The sequence below is a fragment of the Corvus kubaryi genome, unplaced genomic scaffold (assembly GCF_017639235.1).
Source record: "Corvus kubaryi isolate FWS band 111438036 unplaced genomic scaffold, C.kubaryi_AGA036_p1.0 37357, whole genome shotgun sequence".
Taxonomy (NCBI): domain Eukaryota; kingdom Metazoa; phylum Chordata; class Aves; order Passeriformes; family Corvidae; genus Corvus; species Corvus kubaryi.
In genome coordinates, this window is record NW_024581117.1 from 10,641,795 (window position 1) to 10,655,208 (window position 13,414).

Here is a 13,414-nt window from a genome sequence, read left to right on the forward strand (position 1 = left end):
GCCCCCGCCGTGCCCCATGCGGGCGGCGGGGCGGCGGCGGCGCTGCTGAGGGCGATGTCGGAGGCGGGGGGCGCGGGCCGGGCGCGGGCCGCCGTGGAGCGGCTCTCGGAGGCGGTGGGCGAGCGGCGGCGGCAGCTGGGCACCGCCATGGGGGAGGCGCGGCGGCAGCGGCGGCTGCTGCTGGTGGTGGTGTGCGTGGCGCTGCTGCTGGACAACATGCTCTACATGGTCATCGTGCCCATCATCCCTGACTACATCGCGGCCATGCGCGGCGGCGGGGGCACCGCCGGCCCGTCCGCGCCCGCGGGGGGCAACGGGAGCGGCGGCGGCAACCGGAGCCTTCTGCCGGCGCGGTACCCGCCGGCCTCGGGGGGCAACGAGGACGTGCAGATCGGGGTGCTGTTCGCCTCCAAAGCCATGCTGCAGCTGCTGGTGAACCCCCTCAGCGGCACCCTCATCGACCGCGTGGGCTACGAGGCGCCGCTGCTGGCCGGGCTGGCCGTCATGTTCCTCTCCACCGCCACCTTCGCCTTCGCCGAGAACTACGCGACGCTGTTCGCGGCGCGCAGTCTGCAGGGGCTGGGCTCTGCCTTTGCCGACACCGCCGGCATCGCCCTCATCGCCGACCGCTACGCCGAGGAGCCGGCGCGGAGCCGCGCCCTGGGCACGGCGCTGGCCTGCATCTCCTTCGGCAGCCTGGCCGCCCCCCCCTTCGGCGGTGTCCTCTACGAGTTCGCGGGCAAGCGGGTGCCCTTCCTGGTGCTGGCCTGCGTCTGCCTCCTCGACGGGCTGCTGCTGCTGGTCCTGGCGCCGCCCGGCGGCACGGGGGCACGGGCCAACATGCCTGTCGGCACCCCCATCCACCGCCTCATGATTGACCCCTACATTGCCGTGGTGGCAGGGGCCCTGGCCACCTGCAACATCCCCCTGGCCTTCTTGGAGCCCACCATCGCCAACTGGATGAAGGATTCCATGGGGGCTAGCGAGTGGGAGGTGGGCCTCACCTGGCTGCCCGCCTTCTTCCCCCACGTGCTGGGCGTGTACGTCACCGTCCGACTGGCTGCTGCGTACCCCCACCTGCAGTGGTTTTACGGGGCCCTGGGCATGGCCATCATCGGTGCCAGCTCCTGCTTGGTGCCAGCCTGCAGGAATTTCGGGCAGGTCATCATTCCCCTCTGTGGCATCTGCTTTGGCATCGCCCTGGTGGACACAGCCCTGCTGCCCACCCTGGCTTTCCTGGTGGACGTGCGTCACGTCTCTGTCTATGGCAGTGTCTACGCCATTGCGGACATCTCCTACTCCGTGGCATATGCCCTGGGGCCCATTGTGGCCGGCCAGATTGTGCACACCATGGGCTTTGCACAGCTCAACCTGGGCATGGGGCTTGCCAACGTGCTTTATGCCCCTGTCCTCCTCTTTCTCAAAAATGTCTGCCAAATGAAACCCTCTCACTCAGAGAGGAACATCCTCCTTGAGGAAGGACCTAAGGGACTCTACGACACCATCAAAATGGAGGAGCGCAAAGGTGTGGGGAAAAGCCTCCAGCCAGCAGGAGAGATGGATGAGAATGGCATGGACTCTTATCACAGAGACCTGAAAGGGGTATCTGAGGAGGACTCATCAGACTATGAGTACAGTTAGGTTCCCCCACGTGGCCCAGACCCAGGAGCAAGGAGAGACGTATGGGAGAGAGACAGAGCGGGGGATGAAAACGTTACTGCATTATGTTTCTGTACTGATGTGCAATATATACAGTTTAAGCCTTTGTCATGATGTAATGGCTTTCTTCTAGACTTACTTTTAATCAGTATTTCCCTCAGCATTCTGGCAAGGTGGAGGGGGTGGGAAATGTGAGACAGACCTGAAGAAAATTATTGGAGTAATCATTAGCAGAAATCTGAGGGAATCTTTCAAAAAAAAAAAAACACCAAAAAGAAAACAAAAAACCCAACAGCCTTGTAGCTGGGGTACAATTGTGCAGAGTGTTCTCGAGCTGAAACTGTGTTTGACATACTGTATATCTCTGTAAAAATTACAAGAAAAGCAAAAAAAGTATGTGTAAAATTTCAAATGGTGTATTCAGGGACTTAGTAAATCTTGTGTACATGTACTCAGACTTTCAGTTGGTTTCATATATTTAAGAAGAGCAACATCTGTCTCATTTTATTCTTCCTTGGGAATAAACTGAACTATTGTACTTTTTTTTTTTCTCTCTTTTGTGCTGCTCTCCGGTAAGTGCAATATGCTGTATTATGTTGAAGTCCAAGTTACAAGAATAATACGATCTGAATAAACAGAATTGAAGGGGATCGATTGGCTTTCGTTTTGTTGTTGAGGGCTGCTTCAGGGAGGGAGCTGGTAGTACTCAGTATAGCCCCTAAGATAACAATTCCCCAGAGCACAATTCTCACTAGCTACCAAAATCGCATAGGAGGAAACCCCAGTACAAAATGTTCTCATTCATTCTTCACAACCTAACGGCTCTGAGCAAACAACATCGCACTGCAACCGTGCTACTGCTTGCCTAAAACCAGCTCCTTGAATTCTTATGCGAATTCAATTTTTATTCCCCACAATCATGAATTTTAATTTTCTAATCTTTCAAAAATTACATCACCAGCAGTTAGAGGTACGTTACTAAAAGGTGCCTTTCTCGGTGCTAAATGCTGCCCCAATTGAAAGGCACCCACCTCAGTTAGTCGACAGGGATTAAACAAAAACAAAAGATGGTGAAATGCTTCATTCAAACATTTGCAAAGAGTGGAAACCTTCGATCCACTCACAAGGGACCCAGACTGCATAATTTGCCCTGTAAATTTCTCTTAATATAAAATAAAGTCGTTTGTTTTAATTCCTAACCCATTAGGAAACAAAATAAATTATTTGTAATCGCAAAATGGGGGGAAAGACATTTACAAGCGGCCATAGCACCTATTAAGGGCTCCCAGCCGTCCCTGGGGATCTGGGCGCCGCGAGGGAGCCGCGGAGCAGCGGCCGGTCAGTTCCGCCGAGCTGCGCGGGACGCGTGACCCCGCAGCTCCCGCCGGGGCCGTCGAGTCGCTGCTCAAGCGGCGCAAAACTCATGAAAACAGCGGGATGGCGCTTCGGCACGGGGGTTCGGCGAAGGAGCAATGGCGGTGGGAGGTGAGACCCGCTCCCTTTAACCGCAGCCGCTCCTTTGTGGAAAGCGGCAAAAGCGGAGCCTCCTGCGGTCCGCCGCCCGCGCTGCCGCCCCGGGCCGCTGCTGCTGCCGACCCCACGGCAGCTCCTGCAGAGCCGGGCCCTCCCCCGGGACCGCTGCCGCCCCGTCGCGGCTCCCACCCCTCCCGGCCGTGGTGCCGGCAGCCACCGGCAGTGCCGCCCGCCCCTGTTCGGCTACCGAGCTTTCAGGAGCCGCAGATGCCCCAAGGCGACACTTCTCGACACTAGCGACAACCCCCGTGGAAACGCGGGTCTGCGAGCACAGTAGCCCCCTGGGGCTGCCCTTGCCGCGGCCAAGGCTGTCCCCTCACGGAACACGGCCGGCACGGGGCGAGCCGGCGCAGCTGCAACCCCCGGGCGCAGCAGCCGCAGGGGCACCGCGGGCGGGAGCAGCGCAGGCAGCAACGCCTGTTGCGCGCAGCGGGAGGGGCGGTGGGGCAGGGCCGGCCCGGGCCGGGCCGGGCCGGGCCGGGCGGTGCGGGGCGGGGAGGAGCCAGCGGCGGCAGAGTCGAGACGCCCTCCTCACGTCCCCACCCAGAGGGGACCTGGCCGCGGAGGAGGCGGCGGTACCTTGGACAGAGCCGCCGCGACTGGCAGAGCCCGCCCGGCAGCCGCTCCGGAGCTCCCCGGCGAGCAGGTACGGGCGGGCGGGCTGCGCGCCCCGCGCTTGCCGCTGCCCCGACGGCGCGGCTGCGGGAGAGCCAGGGGCCGGGGAGAGCGGGAGCGGGGGCGGCGAATCTCTCGGAGAGGAGCCGAGCGAGCTCCCCTCGCCAAACTCCGCGGCTTCGGCGGCACCCACGGGGCCGCCCCTTTTGCCGCCGCCCGAGTGTCCCGCCGCGAAGGGCGGCTCGGGAGGGAAAGGGCTCCCTCGGGTCTGAGGCTTAGGAAGGTCTCGGGACGTGCCGGCAGCTTCAGGCGGAGCGTGAGCGCTCCCCGACGGGTTCGGCGCTACCATAATACCCCTCAAGGAGCTCACGGCCGGCGACAGGGCGGCTCCTGGCTCCGCTCGCAATGTCCACAGCCGCAGCAGTGCGAGCTTCACACGTGTATTCCTGACAACGCGTACATTCCTCTTAACTTCAAGCATAGATTCCTGAGAACTTTAAGCTTACCTTCCTGATAAGACTGAGAGTGAGGATGAATAGATGGGGGCTGAATGTGTTGCCCCAACAACATTATATACTGCAAGCTGCCTCCCGAGTCCACCGTGTCAGGAGAACTCAAGTATAAGCACATGGGCTTATTTTGGTCCTTCTCTGCTATCTGCTAACGGAGAGATCAGTGCCTTTTGTTGTGGATTTGAGTTGCTGCTTTGAGCTGTGGGGAAGGCCACCCGGCTTCCCAGCCTGCTGTGACTCGCAGCGACCGTGCTAAGCCGCTCACCCTGGCCCTCTAGCTAAGCCAGCTGTAAATAAAAACAGCTAGGATTATTTTTTTCTTTTTTTGCCTAATAACTTTGACAATGTACCTCACAGCTTTCTAGTGAGAAACTTTGAAGCCATCTTGAATTTCTGCAGGATTTTCTCCTGTGTCAGTTTTCCTGTCCTTTATTAAGCAAATACAGGATTGGGTGTGATGCTAAGCTGTCAGCGCTTGAACCAGAGACAAAGCCTCCGTTCATCTCCGCAACAGAGAAAAGCATAGTTCAGGCTACCACCTCCAAACTCTTTATCACACTGTTTTTACAGATATGCAGGGCTGTTAGTAGTAGCATTTCCCACAGACACAGAGCCAATATAGACTTTTAGTCAGTGTGACACTATATTGCGGTTGGACAAAAAAAACATAAGGAAAGAAAGAACAGAAGTCCCAGCAAAAAGAATACCAACAAGATTTTTCCTTTGGGGAATACAGTTTGAGGGGCTCTAAAGACAAAATGGCTGCTCTGTGTTTGAATGCAGGTGGGGGGCTGAGGCCAGCCCATAAACAGCTGGGCAAGCCAACAGTCTTCCAAGAGTTACAGGACGTGTGCATTATTTGAGGTGCTTTGAACTTGCGTTTTAGGAATAGAGTGCCTGGCTAAGTGATGAGACCTGTGCCACACACGAGAGGGAGCAGAGCAGTGCAATGGGTTAATGTGGCCTCTGCATGAGGGAAATCGCCTCTCACCTGGGTTGAAATTGTGAGCAGATGATAGATCAACACGAGTTTGCTGTGTGGCTCATTGCAGGGCCCCAGGGACATCTCTCAGCCTTATACAACCTATTTCACAGCACATGGCCCCACTGACAGCCAGTGCAGGACAGGGAGAGGACAGGATCGACACAAGGTGTCAGTGACCACATACACATTGGCTGAGCCATGCTAAAGCTGCAAGGCTGGAATGGCCAAGCTAATTCCTCATGAGAGGAATAGTCCACAGCCATCTCTGCCCGTTGCTAAACAAACCTCCTCAACTCACTTTCATACACTGTAGGGTTTAATCCAAATTGTTCTTAAAAGCTGTTGCAGAAACAATTCCAGTTCCCCGAATGTAATAATTCCAAAGACTACAGAAAAAAATTATTTTCTACAGTCAACACATTATCTTCTATATTTTGTGTACACACAGTGCAAAGTAATTAAAAGAAAACCAAAAAACCTCTAATCCATCAAGACCTGACTGAACACAAAAAATTCACTCTGCTTTAGCTGTAATTACATGTTGTCATAATTGAAGGACAATCTCTTGGTGTGGTCACTAGTATATCAGAAGAAATATTTGTGTCAGGTAGCTTATTCCTGCACGGAAAAGGAGCTAGAGGCATCTTTAGAAGTGAAAACCAGGATAAGCACAGTACCAGAGAGACAGGAGTGGAAGTATTTGCTCTGTCACAGATTACTTTTGTGGCTTTTGGCAGATTAAGCCATCTCCCTGGATAGGTATATGCTATTTGGAAAGACTGCTCTACAAAGTGGCTCAAATCCAGTGTACAGCACCCCTGCCAGTCCTCCCACAGCCTTCACAGGCAGGCTCACAGGGTCCCCCAGCCCAGACCTATGCCCCAAAGCATTCATACCCTGTGAGATTCTAGGCTGCAGAGGGCAAAGGCACATCTCCATCAAGCTCCTTTTTACATCTTCCAGCATGGCACCTCACTGTACCCATGGAACAGTGCCATGAAAAACACATTTAAAGACTGTGGTGCTTTCATATAAAATGGTAAGGGGAGGAAATATAAGATCCTAATATAGAAAACTGCAACAGTACTATTACCTGTGTCAGTGTAAGTGCATTGAAAGAAAAGTCCCCTCTTTCCTCCAGCTAACATACAACAGTAATACAAAGCACACAGATCATGCCACAATAAATTGCAAAGTAAATTACAGTGACAAAATAAACCATGCTGAGAAGGGATCTTTTATGAGCATCAGATAGTTCTGAATAAATAAATTTATAGCAAAATGAGACAAACAGAATGTCAGAGCAATCTCCACAGGGCTCAGTTCAGCTGCTTTGAATGTTATACTTCTATTTCTCTTCAGGTTTGCATTCTGAGGCTTCTGTGTATGTTTGTGCAGGGAATACTCCCCTCGTACATTTGGTTATAAATAATGGGTACTGACAGGACTTTAAATCTTTTCTATTTCCAGAACTGAGGCATCAGGCTCCATAAGTGCACCCAAGTGACTTCAATTTCTATCCTCAACGAAAGATACCAAAAGAAATGCAGGAATGCCTGACCTAGAAAAAGACATGCAGAAGAAAGAGCAAGATACATGCAGTAAAGATGAAAGAGTAAGTAACTTTTTCCGGGACAATAAAAAGGAAAAAAAAGATGACTTAACAACTTCTAATTCTGTAAATTAATACCATAATTGTAACCCAAGCTCTGTTCCAGAGCCAATTTCTTCATTTCAGGGAACATCAGTTATCCTGCAACAGTTTATAGTCAGGAACCTTGATCTAACACTAGTGCTTCTCATATCCAAATACACTCTTTCTCCCAACATCCTCTGAAGAATTCCAGTAAATTAAATATTATTATACAACAAATATTTTTATACTACAAAGTCAGAGATGGCATGAAATTATTCATGCTAGTACAGCACTATCAAACTATCACATATGATTCATTTTCAAGCTGGTTCAGAAGGTGCTGGGTGTGTATGCCTGTAAGTAGTCAGCCTCCAGGGTTTAAAGATTTTTTCCTAAGCAGAGTCATGAACTGCACAGTAATCTTACCCAGAAAGATAGGGCTGAAGCCAGGTATCAAAAAGAAATACTAGTTAGCACATCTATTTCCACTGACCAAGAAATCAGTGACAGAAGAAATATGTCTTGACTAAACATAGCTTGAAACTGTAGAATTGCTGTTCTTTTATTTCTGGGTGTATTACAGGCTAAACTGGATTTGCATTTCCATTAGTAACAGGTAATCCTATGACACTTTTCATGAGTATCTAAAATCTTTAGTTTCTAGATAGGGAACATTATGCAGCACTGACTTTTCTGTCGATGTCTAAAGGCAGAGCTGGTATTTGAGCTCAGAGGACACTCAGTCCCTGCCTACTGCTCAGAGCACTTCCTCCACACTCTCCCTCCCTGCCTGCACTGGCCAAGGAGCTTGCAGCTAGACTAGCTCGGAGCAGCAAGTGGGACAAGGTAACTGCTAATCCTTTCTTCACACGATGGCCTGAAATCCTGTGAAAATGAATGCCCATTACAGCAAGAGCTAGCAAAAAAATCTGAACGCTGCGTACTTTAGGAGATGGGCAAAAATCAAATTAGAAAAATAAAGCCTCCAAAAGTTTATGGCCTACACTAATCACTAATGGACAAGCATAGCTGCATTAGATGACCATTTCTCAACTAGGAGACACAGCTACCTCCCTGAGCAACCATGCTTAGAGCATCACAGCCTCTTGCAATTCCCCAGCCTTTCATGAATTACCTCCTTGCTTGATTTTCCCCACTGCCCCCATAATTGCTCTGGCTTTTAAATGACTAATTACACTTCACTTGGTTAATTCTACATTAAAAAACAAAGGAAACTTAATTACGGGACAGCATGGAACTCTTTTCTTCCCAGATACTATTGCTCAAACAGGGTAAGGATAAAGGAAGTATAAACAGAAACGTTTTATCAAGCCTTCTGGGGGGTTCCAGACTGACTGGCAGCAGAGCTTTGGCAGGGTAAAATATGGGTTTATTGAGGACTGTACATAGTCAGTAATAAAGAACAGGTAGACCAGCATATTTTCTACATCTATAATTTTATAAATACTCATATTACCAATCAGACAAGTATTAACCCATGGTTTTACTAATCATAGGCTAAATTCACTTCTTTACTAATGAAATACCTGCTCTTAAGATATTATTTTATTATTTTGTAATGTATTTGCAGATTTCCTAGAGTTTAGCTCAGAGTATTTGCTTGCACCATGCCTCTTTATCCTAGGATTTCTAGAATTTTTACCAAGGAGTATTCTCCTCAATAATTTTCCACTAGTCCCCTGCTCTATGCATTTGAAAGCCTACAAACAGTACATTTGTAGTAATCAGACCTCTCAATTTCTAAAAAAGAATAAATTAATTTAAAAATGGATGTAACATATTAATCAGCAACAAAAGAAAAAAAAAGAGGACATATTGGGGACAAGTAGAATTACTCACTAATATATATTTCTTCTTAATGACTAGGAAGTGCCAAAACTTCCAGTTCCACCACTGCAACAGACCTTACGCATGTATCTACAGTGCATGAAACACTTGGTGCCAGAGGAGCAATTTAAAAAGACCAAGGTCATTGTGGAGCAATTTGGAAGTGCAGGAGGCCTGGGGGAATCCTTGCAGCAAATGCTTGAGGAAAGAAGTGAAAAGACAATGAACTGGGTAAGCAAATGCAGCGGAAAAAAAAAAAAATGCTGTGTTCCATGATGCTTATTTACAAGTTCTTTCTGATGTTCTATGTGCAATCACAGTTTTCTTCCAGCAGGTCAATGCAAACAGGGATCATTCTGACAATGAATATTTCAGACGTAATAGGCTAGATTTTTCAAGTTTTGTCAAAAACCATGTCATTATTATGTTTTCAGATCAACATTTTGTTGACATAAATATGGACATTCATTCACCTCTAGTTCAGGCACAGAAGTGTCACACCACCTGTAGGAAACACACCTTTTGGATGCAATTTCTTCCTTTGCCTTAAATAACAGGATTTAGAATTTTTATTAGAATGAAAAATACTTTCTGATAGGGCTTTAAAAGTGCCTTGCATAGCCATCTACCCAAAGTTCTGATCCACTCCAATTATTCTGGAATGGAATACTTAATGACAGGAATTCATCTTTTAAAACTGAACTATTATTTGCCATTCATTGTCATGCTATACCGATGTAGTTACCCTGAAGTAGTTACTTTGCCAAATATGCACATACATGTATATACATGTATATCTATCACACAGACCTTGCTTAGACCTCTGCCTTTAAAATAGTTCAGCTTTCTGCTTCCCAAGGCAGGCAAATTAAATAAGCCATAGCTAAAGCAGATTTTATCATTCCACAAAGTCGCAGTTCATCCTGCCTACATTAGCAACATTAGAATATGGCAGCCGAAAATCAGAGTTTTATTGAAGTCTTTCTATCCCAACAAGGAAAATGATTTTATGGATTCAGTGAAATCCTGCAGGCTTTTTACTGATGTCAGTGAATTGTGGTTCTCCCTTTTGTGTGACACACAAAAAAACTCCATCAACTTGCTGCTATAGTCAGGGAAAAAAGCCTACAGTGCTGTCAGTGCTTTCATTTTAAAAGCAGTGCCTAATTTCTGAACAAAATGCTGCCCAATCTTGTTTTCGTATTGTGATCATACAACTTCATGGTGGCTAAACTAACCAGCATTTAAATAGTGTTCCTGATAGGAAATAGTGTTCCAGAAGACAACTCCTCATTTGAACACTTATAGCATGAAAATTACAGAGGAAGGATGCATAAGCATCTTCTGAAATCATGACAATTTTAAATACTGGTTATTAAAATAAATACCTGATTCTTAGGATAAATCAGAAATAGTTTTATTTGGAATTTAACTTGCCAGGAGCATAGCTCTAGCATGTTCCCCTGAAGACTCCAGAGACTGTGGGGGAAGCATCTGTTCTAACAGCAATGAAATATCTCGGAGGAAAACTTCTTCAACTGATGCATGCATTTGTAATTATTTTTGCATAATTTTGTTGTTGTTTATAGTTACCATATGCAAAGCCTGCCCTCTCAGAAAGACCATTTGATCTTTTCATAAAAGCCTCCGTTTTCCAAATCATGATTCTTCAGTCTCTGCTCAGACATAAAGGAATGCAGCTAGTGTTCATCTGTGATTTCAATAAAAATGGTTAGAAATTTAATGTGTGTCTGTCTGGGTCAAGAATCAGCAATCTGCATTTGTGTCAGTGGACACAGAAGGAATTCTCCAGGGGCCCTATCCACATGCCACTATCTACAGGACCGAACCATTCAGCATGGGACATTCTTTTCCCACTCTGTCTTGCTACAGGACAGTATCTGATGGCAAACAATGGAGCATCTTGGCATCACTGACAAATATTTGAAGCCCCCCAAGAAAAGGCATCACTAGTAAAACCCTCTCTATCTCTAACTGCAATGCAAGAGTTAACATGTTGTACTCAAACATTTGCTGATTGTAGAGAGAAGCAAACAACAAAATACCCGAAGCACCACAATCTGGAGCTTGTTTAGTTTTTAATGGAACACACTGTAAATTGCCATTGATTGAGAAATAGGATTATGGAATTGCGGCTGACTTCAGCTGAGCTAAGGTCACAGAGCCCAGACTGAAAATGCTCAGCAGCTCCATTAATCAGAGCCCGTGCCTGACACCAGGAGCACCAGACACTGTCCCCTCACCCCCAGACTGCTTTTCTGTGTGCTGTTTGCAGCTTGAAGATGTCATGTCCCCTTCCCTCAGGTGTTTAACTACTGGCTGGATGACATGTACCTCAACAACCGGCTGGCTCTTCCAGTCAATTCCAGCCCTGCAATTATCTTTGCTCGTCAGTATTTCGAAGATGTAAATGACCAGCTGAGGTAATGTATTACAACTTTGCAGCTTTTGCTAAATGAAAGGATATTTTAAATGTACTGCTTTTGCAAAAAGACAATCAACTTTCATTAAAAAATAAGGGCTGTAGCCATTAAAGTGATTTCCTATTAGGCCTGCTGACTGAGGGCAGTGTTTCTGGGCTAACTCATACTGATATTCAGAAAGAAAAATGTTGTTACTATTACATTTAGTGCATGAAAAAAATGCGATGGGATTTATATTTTTAAGGAATATTTACAAAGCTTTTTACTGTACGTAATTCAAGTAAACCACTTAGTGATGGAAAAAAACCCCACTAATTTCTGAATCATAGTTTGAAGGAAAATGATCTTTAACATGGCTTCACTACGACTCGTAGCCACCCTGCAAACTGAAAAGGCCACACTGGCATTAAATTGTCCCTCTCAGATGCACAAAAGGGCACCAGAAACACAGGAGATCTAAGAATAAGAATTCAGAAATCATTCTTACCCAAGAACACTGCTTCCTTCAGTCCCATCAGACCCAGCCCTGAACTGGTCTTTTTGCTTTGAGCTGTTGTGCACAATTACTGTCATTTAAAAAGTGAGAAGGTAAGCACGTAGCCAAGCACAGAATATACCTCCCCAGACACCCTTAAAACAGGATTCCATTCTTCAGCCTTTGCCAAAACATTCTTCCTTTTAAAACAGTAAAAATCTACCTTCATATAGTGCAATTTTCCTCTTTGCTTTTAGCACTCTCTGGCTGCTCATTACTGAAATAATTAACTGCATGTGAATTTATGCTATTATAAAACAGCCTTGGAACCTTGAAACCAATATGCATTATTTTAACATTTTGCATAGACAGCTAATGCATCTTTTTACTTTAAACATAACTATAAATGCTTCCATTCATTACTGACTAAATTTACTGTGCACACAGCTTTCAAAAAAACTCCACTTTGCATTTTTTAATGCACGTGCTTTAACGAGGAAATATTTTTCTCAGAGCCTCCCATTCTGACGCAGCACAAATGGACAGTGTCAGGAAATAATACACCTGCCCACAGCTCTGCAAAAAGAATATCTGCTTAGGACAGGAAGTACTCTAATACTGGACAGGTTATGAGTATTGATATTGAAACCCATGTGAGGATTCTATTAAATATTCAGTCTCTGCTCCCATTCTCTAAATAAGCACTTTCAGGCTTCCTCCTGTGGTAGTCTGTTTAACCATTTGAAGGGACTGTCTCTAGTATTTCATATTTCTCTTGACATGAATTAATTTAGGTTTTGGATGGGGGCAGGGAGCTCTTCTTGCCAAGCCAGAAGACTTTCTCTCCTTATGCTGTGTCATCAATCATTCAGGCTTTCCTCTGTCTCCCCGAAACAGCCCAGTGTTGCCAAATGACAAAGGAGTGATGTTACTTCTCTCTGCTACTTGCAGGTTTGCCGCCAATCTCATTTCAGGAGTGCAGGACTACAAAGCTTTACTGGACACGTAAGTAGCTTGGAAGGAGAGCTTGAGTATCCACAGGGCTTCTGATTCAAGGCTGCTCTCAGAACAAAGTCAGGCTGTATTGTACCTCTCCACCACTGGGAAGGGCAGGGGCTCCAGCATGCTTCAGGGCAAGTGCTTCAGCAATTTTCTATGCCCTTTCTGCTGTATTCGTGCAGTGTAACAGCCTGAAGAAGGATCCTTTTTGATGGCTGACAGTCATCACTCCGACAGGCACAGCGCAGCCCAAAAGGACACGCACAATTTGCCTAACAGAGTCACTGAGAACACAAGAGGAAGCTGGTGCTCCCCACACCAAAGAGCATCGGCACTGTGGTTACACAGCCTGCACACCCTTCCTGGAACTCTTCACATACTCCACTTAGAACAACACTGTCCCACCTCCCTCCCCCCAGAGAAATAACACATCCCAGCAGGGGAGGGAAGTCTCACTACAGACAGGCTGGCTCCGTAGCTAGGAAAAACAAGCTACTGATGCTCTTGTTACTTTCTGAATAAAAACACAGGGGAAATACATGATTCTTCAAGTCCTGTATATATTATGCACCTGTACATGGAAATAAGTGATACAGAGAATTTGAGAGTTGGGAACTAAAGTGAACATCCCTGGTTTAGAACTGCAGCAGTTCTAAAGACATGGTTAACCAAGATAAACTAGCATAAAACATTATCCCTTATCAGCTG

General features: G+C 47.0%; 2 protein-coding genes across 2 annotated transcripts in view; both read left to right on the forward strand.

Annotated features, from left to right (window-relative positions):
• The first annotated feature begins 6 nt into the window (after window positions 1–6).
• Window positions 7–2,309, forward strand: SLC18A3 (solute carrier family 18 member A3). Its single transcript, XM_042033682.1, has one exon. It carries the CDS (start codon window positions 55–57, stop codon window positions 1,639–1,641), a length of 1,587 nt encoding a protein of 528 aa, XP_041889616.1. The 5' UTR covers window positions 7–54; the 3' UTR covers window positions 1,642–2,309.
• Window positions 2,310–3,706: 1,397 nt separating this feature from the next.
• CHAT (choline O-acetyltransferase) overlaps window positions 3,707–13,414 on the forward strand; it is a 31,636-nt gene continuing 21,928 nt past the window's right edge. Inside the window, exons 1-5 of the mRNA XM_042033675.1 lie at window positions 3,707–3,838; window positions 6,775–6,919; window positions 8,828–9,019; window positions 11,114–11,232; window positions 12,659–12,712. Of these exons, the coding sequence (XP_041889609.1) occupies window positions 6,857–6,919; window positions 8,828–9,019; window positions 11,114–11,232; window positions 12,659–12,712 (428 nt within the window). The 5' untranslated portion in view covers window positions 3,707–3,838; window positions 6,775–6,856. The remainder of the gene's footprint in view (window positions 3,839–6,774; window positions 6,920–8,827; window positions 9,020–11,113; window positions 11,233–12,658; window positions 12,713–13,414) is intronic.

Excerpts from the sequence above, each read along its gene's own strand:
- SLC18A3 (XM_042033682.1), top strand. The coding sequence starts at position 55 with ATGTCGGAGGCGGGGGGCGCGGGCCGGGCGCGGGCCGCCGTGGAGCGG.